The sequence below is a fragment of the Rhinopithecus bieti genome, unplaced genomic scaffold (genome assembly GCF_001698545.2).
Source record: "Rhinopithecus bieti isolate Rb0 unplaced genomic scaffold, ASM169854v2 scaffold_7884, whole genome shotgun sequence".
Taxonomy (NCBI): Eukaryota; Metazoa; Chordata; class Mammalia; order Primates; family Cercopithecidae; genus Rhinopithecus; species Rhinopithecus bieti.
Window position 1 is genome coordinate 2,762,384 of NW_016806331.1, and position 20,311 is coordinate 2,782,694.

The 20,311-nt window shown below is 38.7% G+C and overlaps 1 protein-coding gene across 8 annotated transcripts in view; it reads left to right on the forward strand.

Moving 5' to 3' along the window:
• Positions 1-20,311, forward strand: part of PPFIBP1 (PPFIB scaffold protein 1) — a 184,970-nt gene that overhangs the window by 153,937 nt on the left and 10,722 nt on the right. For 4 of the 8 annotated variants that reach the window (XM_017875586.1, XM_017875587.1, XM_017875589.1 and 1 more), the window contains 12 exons: positions 2,283-2,437; positions 6,565-6,680; positions 7,570-7,626; positions 8,905-8,965; positions 9,323-9,352; positions 11,572-11,743; positions 12,209-12,241; positions 14,642-14,792; positions 15,082-15,210; positions 16,688-16,838; positions 17,627-17,738; positions 17,853-17,941. In XM_017875586.1, coding sequence (XP_017731075.1) covers positions 2,283-2,437; positions 6,565-6,680; positions 7,570-7,626; positions 8,905-8,965; positions 9,323-9,352; positions 11,572-11,743; positions 12,209-12,241; positions 14,642-14,792; positions 15,082-15,210; positions 16,688-16,838; positions 17,627-17,738; positions 17,853-17,941 — 1,256 coding nt within the window. The remainder of the gene's footprint in view (positions 1-2,282; positions 2,438-6,564; positions 6,681-7,569; positions 7,627-8,904; positions 8,966-9,322; positions 9,353-11,571; positions 11,744-12,208; positions 12,242-14,641; positions 14,793-15,081; positions 15,211-16,687; positions 16,839-17,626; positions 17,739-17,852; positions 17,942-20,311) is intronic. The other 4 variants (XM_017875593.1, XM_017875590.1, XM_017875591.1 and 1 more) reach the window with 2 other exon arrangements.

Here is a 20,311-nt window from a genome sequence, read left to right on the forward strand (position 1 = left end):
AAAAAAAAAAAAAAAAAAAAAAAAAGTCAGCAGCATGATCTTTGTAACACGCGGGCCATGGAGGGAAGTGAGCAGTATTGGGAGCAGCGGAAACCAATTCTGAGATTTGCAGTATTCCAAGTGAAAAAATCTAGTAGTTGCTGATTGGGAATATGTTATGGTGGATTGACCCAGTGGTGTAATAAGATAGAGGAGGAGAGTGAAGAAGAGGGGAGAGATCAAGAAAGACCTTTCCAACTAAAGCAGCTGGGTAGTTGATGGTTCCATTTACTGATATGGGGAAGCCTAGAGAAGGAACACTGGGCTAGGTAAAGAGGATTGAGTTCAGCTTTGAACATGGTAGGTTCAGAAAAACCCTGTAAAACAGGTACGTAAAGATAGTTGTGCATTTTGTTGTACTTATTATTATTTGATCTGCAGATGGGCCAATTGGCCATCCTCAAATGTGGAGGAAATTTGAAAGGGCTCTTGTTTTTTAGCAATGCATAGGTAGAGTTATTTGCTCTCAACATAAGCACTGGAAATAAACAATTCTTTTGGAAGGTCCCCATGAAATACTCAGATTTTGAAATTTTAATTTTGGTGAGTTCACAGAGAATCCTGCTTTGGATCAGGATTTTGGGAAAAAAAAATTGTATGCAGGGTCTGGCACATTAGATTTTATAAATAATCTGAGTGAGCAAATGAACCTCTGATAATCAGTGTTGACTAGCAATTCTCATCACTCAGCATTTTCCATGCCTTCAGAAGAAGAGTCTCTATCCTATGGAATATTGCAAATTTGTAAGTGATTTTTACATATGCATCTCATTTAAAATATTGTTTAATTTTATAGAGTTTCAACTGTCCAATTCTTATGTTTAAAACCAAGGCAGAAAAAAATTAATTCCTTTAATTAGACTATATTGTAAAACATTTGGAAAATAAAGAAAAGAGATAAAAATCACTCATAATTGCACTGGCATGATCACTATTGGCATTTTTTTATATTGTTTCTTTCTAACTTTTTTTCCTGTGCATACGAACATGTAAATAAAAGAGGTAGTTTTTAACGAGGTACAGCAGCACAGATTTTCATAAACCCTTGAAAACTACGTTCTGTTCCAATAAAGGGTTGTATAAACTGATTTCTCACTAGGAGTTATATTTAGTTAATCCTCACACAATTCTAATAACACTAAATTCTAATAAAATTAGAATAACATTCTTGTGAAACCTAAATTAAGAGGCTGTGGTCTGATTAAGATCTTTAAACAAGTGTATGATTTACCATTTCATATTATTTGTAGATTAGAGTCTTAAGTATCATTTTTTTTTTTCTGTTTTTAAAAAAGAATATCTGGCACTGCGCTTTCACCATTTAATCCTTTTGATTTCTAGAGATGCAAAAAAATTTCTCAAGGTTGCAACTTGGGTGAATATGTGGTTGCTTTTTTCCATCAGATTTTTTTTGCTTTAAAATGGCATAAAAGGATCCTCTTGAGAGATCAAAGGTGTCATCTGGCTCTTGTTTGTTTTTCTATTCTTTCTATGTTTTTTCAAGAGCAAAGCAAGGTGATGAAAACTAAGTTGTTTTAAACGGGACTTTGTTGCGCCTATTCGGAATTGGGTTTTTTTTTTTTTTTTTTTTTGAGACAGGAGTCTCGCTCTTTTCGCCCAGGCTGCGAGTACAGTGGCCGGATCTTCAGCTCACTGCAAGCTGGCCTACCGGTCCGCCATTCTCCTGCCTCAGCCTCCTGAGTAGCTGGGACACAGGCCGGCCCCGCCCACCTCGTCCAAGCTAGTTTTTTTTTTTTTTTTTTTTTTAGTAGGAGACGGGGTTTCACCGGGGTTAGGCCAGGCATGGTCTCGATCTCCTAACCTCGTGATCCGCCCGTCTCGGCCTCCCAAAGTTTTGTACCAGGTATTATTCAGTTTGATTATTTCTACACTAAAATTTGTAAGCCCCGGATTTTAAAACAAAATTACAAGAGAGTTGTTGGAAAAAGTTAACTTTTAATTTTCTTTCCCTCTGATGAGTCATTGTATCAAGTACGACTTTGTCTATTAATATCATAGGTACCCACTGTGGCCCAAGAGCCCCTGGCCCTAGTTGTTCAGTTTCAAATGCTGTTTCCTAGGTCCTATGTTGTTTTTCAAGGGATGCCAGGAGAAGCTGACTCTGATTTTTGAGGACCAGAAAAAAGTTTATGTTCAATATAATTGGGATTCGTATCTTCTTGTAAAAGTGAAATATAAATCAAAAGCTGCTGTTGTCTTCTCTTTGCTTTGTCTTTTCCTAGGCAAAGATGGAGAATATGAAGATCTGCTCAATTCCAGTTCCATCTCCACTTTGCTGGATGCACAGGGTTTCAGTGATCTGGAGAAAAGTCCATCACCCACTCCAGTAATGGGATCTCCCAGTCGTGACCCATTTAACACAAGTGTTCCTGAAGAGGTATTAATAGACTTTCGATATTTCCTTCATGTTGAAGAGACTGTGTTATTGACAGTTAAAACACTGCTTATAACGTGAAAAACATGGGTTCCTTTCTCAGTTCCATTACCAGCTCAAGTGAGGTTATATAAATAAATTGACTTTGGCCACTTCTGATGGTGACTCTGAAAGATAATTGAATAAAATTTTCTTCTGACTTCTTTAGACTTGGAAGAAGCAACTGGAGAGGAGTAAGCAGTTATACACTCCTTCCTTTGCATCAAACTGGCATGAAAATCTGTTTGCTATCTATTGTATACCACACTGAAAGTTTGTGGCTTCAATGACAGCATTTCTTTTGCTGATGACCCTGCACTTCAGCAGGGTTCAGCATGAGCATCTCGTCTCTGCTCCACTTGGCATCAGCTGGAGTGGCGTGAAGGCCTGGTCCTGAGTCGTCTGAAGGCTAACTCACTCATATGTCTGGTAGTTGAGGCTGGCTTTTGGCTGGGACCTCAGCTGAGGCCCCATTTAGAACAACTACCTGTGACCGCTTGGGCTTCCTCACAATCCTAAGGGTGAGCATTCCAGGAGGCCTGGGCAACTCTGCATCACCTGTTATGATTTATCTCAGAAATTACATGGCGTCTCTTCTGCTGTAGCCACAGGCCTACAGCCCACCCTGATTCAAGGAAAGGAAACATAGACCCTACCTTACCTCTTGATGAACAAGTGACAACATTACATTGTTAGGACACATGGGATGGGATATATTGGTGCAACCGTATTTGGAAAATATAATCTACCCTCTGGCTACACCACTTTACATCCCTCTCCCATGCAAAAGACACTCGCCCCCTTTCCAAAGACACCTGAGTCTCATTCCAGTGAGGTGTCAACATCCCAGGATCTTGTCATCCAGACCAGGTTGAGATGTGGGTGAAGCTCCTCAGGTACAGTTCCTTGCGCACAGCTCCTTGGGGACTGTTCCATTGACTTAAAGAGCTGTGGACTTCAAGGACAGTTATCTGCCCTCCACACACCCATACAATAGTTGGACAGCTATAATGTAACTGCGGTAGCCACTCCCATTAAAAAAGGGGAGCTGGAAGGCTCACAGGTGTCACCAGTCCATAGCAATTCCAAAATCCGGCCAGGCACGTGTTGCCAATCCTCTGGGTTAGTGGCTCTTCCCTCTAAGTCATCCTTCCTTTGCCTGTATTTGCAGATGAGTAGTTATCTCAGTTTTGTGCCTGCAGAAATGCCCAAAGATCTCCAAATTCATCTCTTCATTTTCCATTATCTCTGTCCCTTTGAGTCTAATTTGGTATAATATTTTAAACATTTAGAATTTCATATGAATCATGGTATAATTCACTGAATTAGAGAAGAACACATCCACAGCTATCTTCCCCATAAGCCTATCTCTGTAGCTAAGGTTCCCTGTAAGGCTGCAGTGGGACATCCCATTATTTTTGGAGCCTTTGATCATTTTTCAAAGGTTCAATGAGACAGCACTACTCTAATCTTCCTAAGGTATTTTTTTTTCTATTTTTATTTGATTCTAGTCTAGTCCATCCTGAGGTCTCAGCAAAGGGTTTTACAGCCACATCCTTGGCTCACCTGAAGACCATGTTTTCCTGATAGCCCTTGTGCTTGATCTTTGCCCTGAAACCGTTTCTTAATTTTAGTGTAATTTTTTTGTGTCTAGAGAGACCGGGAATGGGAAATAGTTTCATTGTGTAAAGAATCTTGGCTTCCTTATTTTAGCAGTTTCTGTTTTGGTCATTTCTCTTCTCACATTTTTACTATAGATAGTGAGAAGAAACCAAGTGGCATTTTTACTTTTTATCTGTTGCTGATAATTACACAATGAGAAGATGAAATTTGAACTGAATGAAAATGAATTAAAGGAGAAGACAATGAAAATTTCTCTCTTAAATGTAGGAGAGGGCTGAAATATTTCATTAATCAAGGAATTAGTTAAGGAATAAGAAATACTTTGGTGGAAAATATCCCCTAATTGTTAGATATATATTTATATTGAAAGCAAAAATAATATTTGACAGCCCATGAGTATGCTGCAATTATAGAACTAGTGTTACATGTAGTGTACACCCGAATAATCTCATGTCCTTTTAGAAAAAGTCTTTGATATGTGAATTGTAGTTTAATTACAGGTTTTAAGTTTGTAACAAGAATGGTTTGATGAGGATTGAGGGAGTTCAGCCACATTTTTAAAGAAAAGCCAGGAGGGGGATCTGAGTTTGGAATTAAAGTCTAAAAGTTTGAAAAAGATCAAGAAAATGGGTCTGTTAGTATAGTTATATTTTCCTCATGATTAGGAATCTCATGAGACAAATGAACTTCAGGAAACAGCGATGATGGCTAAATAAGTTGCCCAGGATTCACCATAAAGATTCAAACTGAAAAAGTTGATAGTGAAATAATCTCCTACTTTATAAATAATATGACTTCACATTTTATAACCTTTTATTGCGTTAAAGGATGAGCCCACCACTGAATAACAGAAACAAAAATCACAAAGCTGAATGTATTGCTTACTTAAGTGAGTGAGTGTTCCCGGTCAAGTACATTCTCTTCTAGCTGATCATATGTGGGTTTTGGGATGGTTGGAGCTCAAGGATTGGTGGACTTTCTGAGGCAAGTGTGAGTCAACGTCCACTGTAGATGTGTGATTACTAAGGTGAGACTGTTGCTGACTGGTTGGCGTGTAGAAGTGTGTCCACTGGTGTGAGTCCTTACCAGGCAGCTTTTAGAAGTGAAGAACTATCACTGGTTGACTGGCAGGAGTTCATTATGACAAACTTTGTTCATTTTTTTTTTTTTTACTGAAATTTTTCGTTCATTCATTTATGATGTGGCCCACAATCTAACTGCTCTACGGTTGTAAGAAATTATTGAAAACCGAAGTATTAAAATTATTTCACAGGCTCCTTCCTTAGGATACACAAAGCATTTGTTTGAGAAAATGTGTTATGCATTTTATTTGTTGCTGTAATATTATTATCATTAAGCAAAGTGTTTTAAGTGGTAGCCACAAAGTCCATTGTAATTGGTTTTAATTACACTTTTCATCAATTTTGTTAATTGAAATTAGTCAACTAGTTCGCACATAGAATAATAATTAACTGGCTTGACCAATGTTCCCTATAAGATTAGTAGTAGAAATCAAAGTAAAAATGGAGCTTTTCGCTGGACACAGTGGCTCATGCCTGTAATCCCAGCACTTTGGGAGGCTGAGGCAGGAGGACTGCTTGAGCACAGAGTTCCAGATTAACCTGGGCAACAGAGGGAAACCCTGTTTCTACAAAAAAATTTTAAACATCAGCCAGCTGTGGTGGTGCATGCCTGTAGTCCCAACTACTTGATGGGGCTAAGGTGGGAGGATCACTTGAGCCCAGAAGTTCGAGGCTGCAGTGAGCCGTGACCGCAGCACTGTACTTCAGCCTGGATGACAAAGTGAGACCATGTCTCAAAAAATAATAGTAGTAATAGAGTGTTGAAAGCAAAACATGTTACCCAAATCTTACGTTAAATCGTTGCAACCTGCAGGGTAGGCATTGTCATTCTTATTTTATAGAGGACAAAACTGATGGATGCCTAGCAAAGTGATTTGCTAAGATCACAGACCACTTAGCCAAGTGTGTCAGAGCCAATATTTCAGCCAGGGCTTAAGGTTTTAGGATTTACTATTACTAGCTGGGTACGGTGGCACACATCTATAATCTCAGCTACTCAGAAGGCTATGGCAGGAGACCGCTTGAGCCCAGGAGTTCGAGACCATTCTGGGCAACATAGCAAGACACCGTCTCAAAAAAAGAAAAAAACATTACTGTTAACTTGCTTAATGGTATACCATCTTTTTCACAATATTCAGTGTCTTATTCAGAACCAAGTTAAAAAATTTCCTTCCTTCAGAATGATTTCCTTGATTAGTACTTCTTCTGTGTAGATGTTTATATTCCGAAATCATTTTATAGAGTTCTGAACAATGATTATGAGATTTTTGTCAATAGACCATTTAATTGTCTTACTTTTGTTTAATTACTCTGTGGCTTGTGTTTTGTTTTGATTGATTGATTGATTGATTGATTGACTTTTGACTTTTTATGATTACATTACAGTTCCATACCACCATCTTGCAAGTTTCCATCCCTTCATTATTGCCAGCAACTATAAGCACGGAAACTTCTGAAAAATCAAAGTTGACTCCTAGGCCAGAGACTTCATTTGAAGAAAAGTATGTCATTTATTAACAGTGCAATATAAATGTTCAAAATAGTAGATCAACCAAAGACACAGATGTATTGCATTTATTTACAGACACAATTTTTACCTAGAGAAGCAAGAAACAGCAAGACGTCCATTGGGGGATCTGTAATCAGTTCTGAATTATGGAAATAAAAGGTGTGAAGCAGGAAGCGATAAGAGATGAGGCTGCAGAGGTAGAGGTAGGGTGGTCAGGTTCAAAAGAGATCTTGAGGAACTTGGCTAGGTGTGGTGGCTCACGCCTATAATCTCAACACTTTGGGAGGCCAAGGCAGGCAGATCACTTGAGGCCAGGAGTTTGAGACCAGCCTGGCCAGCGTGGCGAAATCCCATCTCTACTGAAAACACAAAAATTAGCTGAGTGTGGTGGTGCATGCCTATAATCCCAGCTACTCGGAAGCTGAGGCACAAGAATCACATAAACCCAGGAAGCGGAGGCTGAAGTGAGCTGAGATCACATCACTGTACTCCAGCCTGGGTGACAGAGTGAGACTGTGTCTCAAAAAGAAAAAAAAGAAAAAACAGTTTAAGGAACTTGGATTTTTATGTCCTAGGTCATAGGTAACTGTGAAAGGATTGTAAACTAAATAGTCATGGTCATGTGCTGTGAGTGCATTTGAAGGATGGGTCTGAAGGGGACAGGAAAAGGATACAGTAGTTTGTCTGTAAGCAAATGGAATGTTTTGCCAACATATTCCCAAATTGCCTAGTCTTATTTTAGGCCAAATAGAACATTTTTTAAAAAAATAGAAATAGCTTCCTTCGCACAATTTTTTGTTTTTTATATATCTGTTCACTTAGAACATATATGGTCTTTTATTCGTGAGGTTAATAAATACCTTTTGTTCTTTACATTTTAGTGATGGAAAGATAATCCTTGGTGCCACTGTTGATACCCAACTGTGTGATAATCTTTTGTAAGTTACATTTTATTCAATGTGAAAATGTGATTGAGGCTAGAGGAGGAAGAGAGTTCTGTTATACTAACAATTACTAATACTAACAGCAAATGACCGAGGCTGTTCAATTACTGAATAAATTAATGCAGCTATAATAATTGGGTGGGGGTGAAGGTGGGGAGCTGTAAGTTTACAAAGAAATAATGTCTCATTTGCTATTATCTCATGCCGGGGTTTTGCAGGTCTTTAGCCTTGCTTAATCAGTTTTCATTTGAAGTTCAATGCTTTTAATTCATTTTTGCACTGACATATTTTGAGTCCAGTGGGAAGGCATCACAGGGAATGATGTGATGCTGGAAAAGCTGAGATGGGTTTTTTTGCGCTTTCAGTTTTGTGAACTGACCTAATATCTATGTTTATCCAAGTTAAAGTCTGGATTAAATTAGAAAAGTCTATTCTCAGAGCAGTACTCAAAAATGAGATCTTTTCTTTTCTCACTATTATGTTTTACTTTATTTGGTAGTTGATACTTCTGGCAATGTATACATATAAATACAGAAGAAATGTCTTTTAAAAGTTTGTAAATGTGCGTATTTATATTACTCTGTTTCATAGAGCCAAATACATTACTTCTCTGTCACTCTCTCTAAACTGGTCACATATCTCTACCTTCAATTTTTTAGTAACACCAGCTCTATACAATTGAATACTAATTATGTGGAAGAGAGAGTCTCTGGATGTTTATAGTGTCTCTTTCCCTTCACTAGGATAGAAAATGAATTATCATGGACAGCATTAGGGATTCCTCTACTATGCTTTAATTAGAACTATAAAATGAATTGCTTTGCCAGGCTCAGAAAGGTGATTCCCTCGTGAATTGAAAAGTAAAACTTCCATTCTTTATTTTAATTAGAAGGATTAGATATAAATAGTACATGAGTATTTTTAAAGTTCCTAGTTTAAATGTGTACATGCAGAGGACGCACCACTAGTCCGCGGAAAACACTGCTTTATTTTTGAATATTGACATCACAAGGCTAGTCCTAAGTGCTTTTCCAGCTCTTCTAACATGTGTAGGGCAGTCAGAATTATTGGCAGGACAGTTAATCACCCCTGCTTTTAAAAGAACTAAATGTTGTCATTTAGTTAAGCACATAAGTGACTGCCTGATTCCAGATTTTCTTTTATTACTAGGATTCAATCCACATGCAATTTTAGTTTCTTTCCAAGATGTTTTACTTAGAAACAGTGGCACTGGAGCCACTTATTGTTAATTGTTATTGCTGTTATTTTTAGAACTTCAAGTCTGCAAAAGTCCAGCAGCCTGGGCAATCTGAAGAAAGAGACATCTGACGGGGTGGGTTCTGTGTTTTTTGTCTGTTATCCTGAGAAAAAACTATTTAGGGATCTTCATCTTTTCCCTTTTGCAAATAAAACTCTCATGAAGAGCTTGTGGTTTTAGTGGAAAATTATTAGATATTAGGTTTAACAGTAAATATTAAGAAGTATGAAAATGAAGAATTGAAAATAGTATGTAAAACCAAAAATGAAGACTTCAATAAAACATTTTGGAAAATAAATGATACTAAGATTTTGTAGCTTAGAAGTAGATATAAAATTATTTTAACTTATGGAGTTGTATGTGACAAATTCAGAATTATACAAAGGATTTCCCCAACAACCTTAAATACTGTTATTGCTTTGCTTTGAACAGGAAAAGGAATCTATTCAGAAGACATCAGAGGTAACTTTTGTCCAAATTACAATGCAAAATATTTCTACTTCCATTACATGTAAATTGCTTAAATATCTCCAGTGGATAAAAACTTTCAGAACCTCTAAAACATTATGCCAAATGAAGCCAGACACAAAGTTCACATATTATATGATTCCGTTTATGTGAAATATCCAGAACAGATAAATCTATAGAAATAGAATGCAGATCGGTGGTTACCAGTGGTGAGAGGAGGGAAGGATGGGGAGAAGCTGTTTAAGGGTAAGGGGTTTTGCTTTAGAATGATGGAAATGTTTTGGAACCGGGTAGAGGTGGTGATTGCACAACATCGTAACATACTAAATGCCACTGAATTGTGCGCTTTAAAATTGTTAGTTTTGTTATGAATTTCACTTCAATAATTTATTAAGAAACAAAACGTTCCTAAGAACAAAAATGTTCCTAATGACCATAACTGAGCTTCCTTAGACGCCCCCCCCAAAGCCCTTCTTAGATTACCATTAGATTATACACCCGGTGTCCATCTAAAGCAAACATTTTGGTATGTTTAAAGATGTCTTCAGCATGTGCTCAATTCTTCTTTCCCCTGATTTTCTTTCTTTCTTTCTTTCTTTTTTTTTTTGAGATTGTATCACTTTGTTGGCCAGGCTGGAGTGCAATGATGCAATTATAACTCACTGTAGCCTCAATTTCCTGTGCTCAAGTGATCCTCCCACCTCAGCCTTTCAAGTAGCTGGGATTGCAGGCATGCACCACTATACTGGGCTATTTTTTTTTTTTTTTTTTTTTTTTAAGTACAGATGAGATCTTGTTATGTTGCCCAGGCTGATCTTGAACTCCTGAGCTCAAGTAATCCTCCCACCTTTGCCTTCCAAAGTACTGGGATTACAGGCATGAGCCACTGTGCCTGTTCTGTCCTCTGATTTTCTGTCATTAACCTTGCAAAGATTACAACCTGATAGGCTACTTCCAGATCCAGTCTCTTGACTGTTGGCTCTTAGTGCCAGAGTTATATATGGATAGAACTGACAAAGCAGCTAGTGGCAACAGCTATAATTAAAATCCTTTTCGTCTTTTCAGTTCAATAAGTGGTTAAATGATTTTGACATCATTGTTGAGCCAGGGATAATAATACCACTAAACAGTGCCATTTATAAACTTTTGGTTTCTGTGAGCTATAGATACATAGAGTAAAATAACCTAAAATACCTATATCCCCTCACCCTTTTCTCTGCTTCTGCAAAAAAAGAAGCAGAGGGCAAGAATTATTTCTACTTCTGCAAAAAAAGAAACAGAGGGCAAGAATTATTAAAGAAATGAGAACAAGAAGACAAAAGCATCTTTGTATAAAGTGTCAAGAATATACAGTGGGGAAAGGAAACCCACTTCAATAAATGGTGCTGGGAAAATTAGATATCTATATGTAGAAGAAGGAAATTGGACTCCACCTGTCACCAAATCAACAAAAATCAACTCAAGATGGATTAAGAACTTACATATAAGACCAGAAACTGTAAGACTGCTAGATGAAAACAGGGAAGCACTTCAGGACATTGGTCTAGGCAAAGCATCTTTGTATAAATACTAAAATAATATAACATGCTGTGTTACAGCCAGCTCTAATTGCCAATTCAAAAAACCAAAAAGCTCAAAATAAAGTTGCTCACTGTGGCTTCATTTTATTATTCTTTGAGGAGAATATTTAAAATAACTGGAGTAGAGTCTCCTTATACTGCTGGTATAGAAGTTTGGACTAATGCCTGCTTTGTAAAATAATTAATGTTATATTGGGCTTCTATTGGCATAGTTATAATATAAGAATATGAACTGTGTTATAGCTAAATCCATGTCATAATTGTTAGAAAAGTCAGAAATCTGCTGCCATTATTCTGGTTATGTAATGTCTCCATGTCTTTTGAGGAATGAGGCAAACAAAATATAAGAATTTTTGTACCCTAAATATTTAAAGCCCTAAACATATTGATCCTAGATTAGTGATGAACATGTTTTCCTTGTTGCTTTTGTTGTTGTTTCTTAAGTAGCTTTCAGAATTGATTTTTTTTTTCAACTTCTGATAAGGCATTTGACATTGGCGATCAATGTGTTAGTTCAGTTATTCTTTTGAATAAACTCATGGATGTGGCGTGAGTGAGTATTTGCTGTTAGCCTGGCATGTGCTAAGGATGCTGCACCTGAAAGCTGTTTCACTATTCTTATCTGCCTCTCAGGACAGAGCTCCAGCAGAAAGCAGGCCATTTGGGACCCTTCCTCCCAGACCCCCAGGGCAGGACACCTCCATGGACGACAACCCTTTCGGCATTCGAAAAGTCAGATCTTCCTTTGGCCGGGGCTTTTTTAAAATCAAAAGTAACAAGAGAACAGCAAGTGCACCAAACTTGGGTATGTACGGCCAAAATGCCTTTGGCCTGATTCTTCCACAAGGAGGAAAAGAGCAGTGTCTTCCCTTCCCTTATTCCCTCATTCACTGATTCCTTTCTCTTTCTCAGAAACGAAGGTGGATGACTTAGGGGGAGTTTAGCAAAAAATGCCTCAGTGGATTTAATTTAGTGTTGTGAAGATATATAGACTCTCACCCTGCTCTCTCCTGTGGTAAAAACTTAGTGGAAAGACCTAAAATCATGATTCCCTTTGACTTCATCATGGAGTTTCCCATCTATTGTGACAGTGGATAAATTAACATTGGCATTGAGCCTGTGTGTAACATCAGAAGCACGGTGTGCCGCATGCCTTTCCTCCACGGTGTGTATTTGATGAGGAGGAGTCTGATCTGTGTTTCATTTTGTCATCTCTGTGTTCTCTCCATTGGGCTGCGTGTGATTGTGTGCGTTGTTGGGATATCTGAAGATCGTAAACGAAGTGCCAGTGCACCCACCTTAGGTATTGTACCCCTGCATGCCAGCCTTCACCAACACTGTGCTCCAAACCAATCTAATCCCTGCTCTTGGCATCTGTGATCTCTAGAAAGCGATCTGACAGCAATCAGAAAATGTAGTTCTCTATTCCAGAGTGTTCTTTCCACCTTCTGCTGAAAAGGACTCTGTAGAGGCTTTGCTTCCAAGCCTAAACGCTGTTTTAACCAATGCTAGTAACACTCACTGTGTGAATAGCTTTGAGAGGACCTAGACGTGTGCAGCATTCCTTAGAGTGCAAGGCAGGAATGTCCTGGCATTGTACATTGCAGCTCTTTCAGCCTTGAAGTGCGTATTACCACACACTAACTCCCAGGTCTTTGCAGTCCATTCTCCATGCTTACATTTCTCCCAGCCTCCAAAAAGAAATTTTTTAAACCATATAAGGAAGTTTATAGAAGACTTGGAATATTATAGTTTTAGGCTTACTTCTCTTAGGGGAACATTCTTCTGACGTTTTATTACTTTGAAGATGGAGATAATATTTAGTGATGACAGAAGCAACTTTACTTGATATCTGAGGCGTTACCCCACAAAGTGATTTTAGAAAAGAGGCAGCTTAGTTTTCCTCTTTGTAAGGCAGGGTACAAATGGGGGGACAATCTCTCAAAATAAAAAAGAGAAATATGGTAGCTTTAAGATGAGAATAAGCTAGGCAGCATTTTCAGGGGCACCTGTACCCATCATGGTTGAAGGATTTGAATTGGGAAAGTTCCTTTAGGTTTTTCCAAAAGGTGCTGTTATCTTGTATAGATATCTACCTATCTATTCACGTGGACCAGCAAATAGGACTTCTCTCTCTATAGAGAGAAATGTCTAGAATGAACACTGGATGCATAAAATAAACTGATCTATTCAGACAACTATTTTCAAACAGTTTTTTTTTTTTTTTTGCATCTTTCTTAGAACTGTTTTGTTAATGCTAAGAGGTAAATGCTGCTTATTATAACCTATAATCACAGCTCTGCTTTGTAGAAAAATCAACTTTCTGCAACTTGTAGATCTTGCTGAAACACTGTTCCTGTGATTTTAGTACAACTTTTACTTTCCTTTATAAAGTATAAAATCTCAGAGTGAAGACAGCAGTAGCCCTTGTGTTTGCTAGTATGGGATTGTCCACTAAGGGACAGCTAAAAGAACTGAAATAGTTAATGCTTGGAGATCTGAGAGTGGCAACTGTCGATGTGATTCTTTTAAGGTAAAATCAACAGGTGCTTATTTTATGTCAAAAGAAAAATTATGCATATCCAGTTCACTCTTCTCTCAGTGCCTAGAATTTAATAGATTGGAATACATTTCATAAATAAAGAATTGCTGGAACTGGGTAACTGATTTGATATAAATGCTGAAGGAGAAGGAGTAAAAGGAAAATGGCAGAGTTTGAGCTACAGTAACAGGAACAGTATTAGTTAATATTAACCAAATAACAAATAAGAACATTTAAGAGAGGAGGCCAGGCGAGGTGGCTCACGCCCTTAATCCCAGCACTTTAGGAGGCCGAAGTGGGTGGATCACCAGGTCAGGAGTTCAAGACCAGCCTGGCCAAGATGGTGAAACCCCGTCTCTCCTAAAAATAGAAAAATTAGCCAGGCGTGGTGGTGGGTGCCTGTAATCCCAGTTACCTGGGACACTGAGGCAGAGAATTCCTTGAACCCAGTAGGCGGAGGTTGCAGTAAGCTGAGATCGTACCACTGCACTCCAGCCTGGGCAACAGAGCGAGACTCTGTCTCAAAAAAAAAAAAAAGAAAAAGAAAAAAAAAATTTAAGAGAGGAAAAGACTCTCAGGGAAATTGGATGAGTTTGTGAAGTCCCAGATATTCCGACACACTGAATTGGGAATATCACAGGCATTTAGATACAGGACCTGGAGAGAGAGATTGGGCCCAGAGATTTTGATCCACTAGAGGGCACTTAGAACAGAATCTTAAAGTGGCATGGGGAAGAAAAAAAGCAGGAGTGCTACAGCAAAGACACTGTCAGATGACAGATGTAGGAGTGGTCATGTCAAGAAACCAAAGGAGATGATTTTGAAGGATGTAGGAGGTAATCAACAGTACCACGTGCTATGGAAAGACTGGGAATAATTCTATCATGAATTCAAATCACTCAAGGAAAGAATATGGCAACCCTATCACCCTCTTTTAATCTCCAAAGGGCTTGTAATTTTATTAACTTTAAACACAGTAAACTATGGAGCAGAACATATATGTGTGTTCCATTTCTAATATTTACAAGGTGCTCTTTGTAAATTACTGATTTATAGACCAACAGAAGAATTCTTAATAGTTCTAGAACCAAGAAGATTAACATCTTATCATGTTCATTCCATATTTTAAAATTCATTGTCTGTATTCTGCTCTTGGAGTAGCTGAAACAGAAAAAGAGACAGCAGAGCACCTAGATCTGGCTGGTGCTTCTTCTCGGCCAAAAGATTCACAGAAGAACAGTCCCTTCCAGATACCACCTCCATCTCCAGATTCCAAAAAGAAATCCAGAGGTATCATGAAACTCTTTGGAAAGTAAGTAAAGCAGTGAACAAGTAGAGTGGGCCCTGTCTTACATGTTGCTTAAAGTGGCTGGAAATGGGTATGGACTTGTAAGGCCTTTGTATTCCTCTTATGGAAGGAAGTTTGGATTATGATGTGGGATTTATTAACTCATTGGGTCTTAAAGTTTAAATTTAAATGTCTATGTTAATGACACAAAGAGGATTAGTTCCAGTAGTTGCACTAGTTAAAAATTCTCTGATTAACAAGCCTAAGGCCTCCTCAGGTCTAATACTGGCCATGTGTGTTATGTCTTCTTCAGACTTAGGAGAAGTCAATCAACTACATTCAACCCAGATGACATGTCTGAGCCTGAATTCAAAAGAGGAGGGACAAGGGCAACCGCGGGGCCCCGACTGGGTTGGTCTCGAGACTTGGGACAGTCTAACAAGTAAGAAGAGCCAACTGATAGACTTTTGCATCTCTAGCAAGCATCATAGCCTCATGAGTCCTGCAGTGTTAGTACTGTCATTGGGTTAAACAAAGTCATTGCTTAATGCTGTGCCTAGTGAAAGGGGCCCTCATCTTTAGAGCAGTGCAATTTGTCAATGGTTGATGAACATACAGAAGGTGAGGGCTGTGTGAACTAGGGGAGAGGCCAGAGCTAAACTGTCAGCAGCATCTGTGTTAGAATGGCTCTCAGACTTAAATTTTACATAGACAGCAATTATAAGTACTCTAAAGCATAGCTTTGGAAAGATGGGATATTTACATGAGAGTATGTTCTAGATCAGACCACTTGGATTTGCTTTCTGGCCTTACCACTTTCTACCAGCTGGGTGACCTTGAGCAACAGCTTCCATGCCCTGTGTCTCAGTTTTCTCATCATCATAATTAGTGCCTACTCCAAAAGCTGATCGTGAAAATTAAATAAGTTAATATGTGTTAAATATTTGGCAGATAGTAACTACTCAAGAAACATTATATAACAGAATCTACGAAAGTACTTAAAGACAAAAATTCTATCAGAATCCTTATATTTATCAGGACTATGTAATATTTTATCCATTAAGATTCTAAGAACTGCTCCGACACTCTTACCGAAGTTGAGGGCTGGCTTAGAACTACTACATTGACTCACTGTGCATAAAAGGGTGGGGTTGGCAAACATAAAGTACAAGGCATTGATAGCAAATATTTTAACAGTATAATAGACTAGAAACCCTTTAAATACAGCCCCTCCCATACAGGTAGAACACTGGACATAGGTTACAGCAAGGAGGAAACCCTCTTTGGCCTTCTTCAAATACCGAACAGTTTCATTTGCCGTATGTTGTCTTTGAACACAGTAGAGCTCCTTGTGCTATTTTAAAAAAGCACATTCATCTTCCCCTCCGCACCCTGCCCGCAGCCCGGAACAAGAACACTATTTGTGTATCTAAGTAAAAGAAAACAGGAATTTTGCTTTGATTGTTTCCTACACTTAGTGACAACATATTGCCCTCTTCTCATTGGTTACCATATGGAAATAAACCATAATTCTGCTAAAGTTAGTTCAAATTAGACTTAAGTTTCTTTCACTCCAACTGAGTTTCCTGTTTGGGAATCCAATCTTCAAACAACATTGGTTGAAACTGATACGGTGACTTATGTTTTCCAATTTAGTCTTTTCTGTAGAACTTGTTCTTGCTCTGTCACATTAAATCTTTCGTGATTTCATTCGAAATGAGACAGTGGTCTTAGAAGATAACTTTCAACTCCAATACCAGTTGTTTCTCCAATGTATACTAAAAATTAAGCTTTTCGTGGTCAAATGTGTATCACCAGGGAATGTCCATGTCTATTGAATGTATAGTTGTTTAAAACTCATGATAAGCCACAGGATTGGCTTTGGATTATTTTTCATGCAATTACTCATTTTCCTGTAGTGACTTGGATATGCCATTTGCCAAGTGGACCAAGGAGCAGGTTTGCAATTGGCTGATGGAACAGGGCTTGGGCTCCTACCTGAATTCTGGCAAGCACTGGATTGCATCTGGCCAAACGCTTTTGCAGGCTTCTCAACAAGATCTAGAGAAGGTGACTGCTTCTCTATTTTGTTCACACAATGGATGCTGAGAAGAAGACAATATGAATGTAGGGTTGTTTTATAGTCCAGAAAGGGCCGTGAGTGAAGCCAGTAAATACTCTCTAAATAAAAATTTGAGTTTTCAATTGCTTCATGCTTATTTTTTTCTGATGGTCTTGGGAGGACCTGGTCTTGATGATTCCTTATGGAACACTTAAGCCATTGGGCATTTTAATGAAAAATAATTACATAAGCATAATTAAGTTCATATTTCTCAAAATCATTATATGGCTTTATCATTGGCCTATTTTCTCAGTGTAATATATGCAATGCACTTTGCAAAAGGAAAAAAAAAGCACCCTACAATTTATGTCTAATTATTTAACATTTCTTCCCAATTATTTAATATTTTGCACAAAATAAGAGTCAAATTCTTTTTATGCATGCTACAGTTCCTAGCTTACAAAGAAAAGGAGTCACTAGGGAATGCCTAATACGCCCCTAAGCTAATTGTGGTGGTCTTGGCTTTTCAGGGACCTTAGTTCAACAGCACTTTACTAGCGCAAGTTAGGATTGTAATTTAGTATTGAATTGGGTCTCTAGTGCTGGCTTCATTTTGGAGAAATTTGCATCCTTTGCCGGTGGCACCCAGCCTATATAGAGCACTTTGGGAGGCCGAGATAGGCGGATCACGAGGTCAGGAGATCAAGACCATCCTGGCTAACACGGTGAAACCCCATCTCTACTAAAAAATACAAAAAAAAAAAAAGAATTATAAAGTCAATGTTTATTGTTTCAGGAACTTGGAATCAAGCATTCACTTCATCGAAAGAAACTCCAGCTGGCACTCCAAGCCCTGGGATCTGAAGAAGAAACCAATCACGGGAAGCTGGATTTCAACTGGGTCACTAGTAAGAAGTTTTTATTCTAACAAAATGAAATAATTATATACATAGCTGCTTTTCTTTTCATCACAAGAACAGGTGTTTTGTGGCACGGTAGCAACACTGGCCTCTCTCTTTTAGGATGGTTGGATGATATTGGCCTCCCTCAATATAAGACCCAGTTTGACGAAGGACGGGTTGATGGTCGAATGCTACATTACATGACTGTTGTAAGTGACTCACTCCTGGGGTTTGGGGAAGGAAAAATTTTTTTCTTGAAAAACGCAGAAATGGAGTAAGCCAAACACAGCGTAGTGATTACACCAGAGATTGAAGCTGTTGCTTGAACTTGAGGAGAGTGGCGGGCATATTTCCTGTGAAGTTGAAGTTATAGCATTTGGTGATTGTGACTGAACAGCCTTGGGATAATTTGAAACCCCAATTTAAACTAAGTGAAGCCTAATTTAAACTAAGCTCTCCAGAAAGTTGATTTTATATGTAATACATTCAACAATGTAAACACTGAAGTATATACTTTGAATGGGTACATTTTATGGTTTGCAAATTATATATCATAAAGATATATATATATATTTTTTAATTTCTTTTGAGATGGAGTCTTGCATTGTCACCCAGGCTGGAGTGCAATGGCACGATCTCGGCTCACTGCAAGCTCCAACTCCCAGGTTCAAGCCATCCTCCTGCCTCAGCCTCTTGAGTAGCTGGGACTGCAGGCCCATGCCACCATACCCAGCTAATTTTTTTGTATTTTTAGTAGAGACGGAGTTTCGCCATGTTAGCCAGCTGGTCTCAAACTTCTGACCTCAAGCGACCTGCCTGCCTCGGCCTCCCAAAGTGCTGGGATTATAGGCATGAGCCACCACACCCAGCCCAAAGATATTTTTTAAATAGAATGTAGAGTTTTTAAGCCCAAGCTGTTTCTAAGTTATGGGTTTCTATGTGCAGTGACCATTTGGAAGAGGCTACCCTTTTGACCTGACATCTTCCAGGACTTGTCTTCTCCCTACCCTTCCACTCTGGACAACTGTTACCTGAAACCCTATCACCCGTCTCACTTCAGCCCGGTTCTGCTACAGCAGGAGTTAACTGGGGTTAAAGGAGGCGGGAGGAAGGCTAGACTTCCACTCTGGTTCCTTCATTATTGTACACTTCTAGCCTTCCAGCCAGTGTGTAGGACTATTCCCTGCTTTACAGCAGTGGGAAAGATGGATTCCAGGAGAACCTTGTTTTAGGTTCCATACCACTATTAATATTCTACTTAAAATTCTCTTATTTTATTTATTTATTTTATTTATGTATTTTTAATTTTTTTATTTTTGAGACGGAGTCTCGCTCTGTCGCCCAGGCTGGAGTGCAGTGGCGTGATCTCCGCTCACTGCAAGCTCCCCTTCCTTCCTGGGTTCATGCCATTCTCTTGCCTCAGCCTCCCGAGTAGCCGGGACTACAGGCGCCCGCCACCAATGTCCGGCTAATTTTTTGTGTTTTTAATATAGACGGGGTTTCACCGTGTTAGCCAGGATGGCCTCCATCTCCTGACCTCGTTATCCACCCGCCTCAGCCTCCCAAAGTCCTGGGATTACAGGGGTGAGCCACCGCGCCCGGCCATGTTCTACTTAAAATTCTTTTATTCATTTATTTATTTTGGAGACGGAGTCTCACTCTGTTGCCCGGGCTGGAGTGCAGTGGCGCAACCTCCGCCTCCCGGGTTCAAGTGATTCTCCTGCCTCAGCCTCTCGAGTAGCTGGGATTGCTGGTGTGCACCACTGCGCCCAGCTAATTTTTGTATTTTTGGTGGAGATGGAGTTTTGCCATGTTGTCCAGGCTGGTCTGGAACTTATGACCTCAGGAGATCCACCTGCCTCAGCCTCCCAAAGTGCTGGGATTACAGGTGTAAGCCACCATGCCCGGCCTAAAATTATTTTATTTAAACAGCTTTTTGTGAAGTAGGCTTTAGACCCAACTACCCTAAGTATAATCTTTTTCAAATAAGTGGAAAGTTTTAAACAGCCAACTTAAATAGGCATTTCTCAATATCAAAAAAATTTGGAGTTCAGTTCATGGACTTTTCTTCTCTATCACTGAACCCAAGCCCCTTACCTTGATGGGCACATCATGTAAACCTGTGTGAAATAATACTAATATGTGTAGTATGCTGCACATTTACTATGTGTCAAACATCCTTTTAAGCATTTTGCTTATATTAATACTGGATTCTCAACAACCCTTTTAGTTAATATTACTAATTTTATTATAGTGTGTATAATATATATTAAAAAGTTTTTTAAACTTTTATTTTAAAAAAATTTTAGATTTACGGAGGAGTTGCCAAAGAGAATTCTGTATACCTTTCACTCAGCTTCCTCTAATGTTAACATCTTACACAATCATGATTACATTCCTCAAAACTAAGAAATTAACGTAGATGTTAATACAGTCAACTAAACTGAAGACTTTATTCACATTTCACTAGTTTGTCCAGTAAGATCCTTCTTCTGTTCCAGGATCTAATCTGGGGCACCACATTAAAACACACATTTTGTGACTTAGGACTTCTGGGGTCAGATTTTCCAGGGTCATTT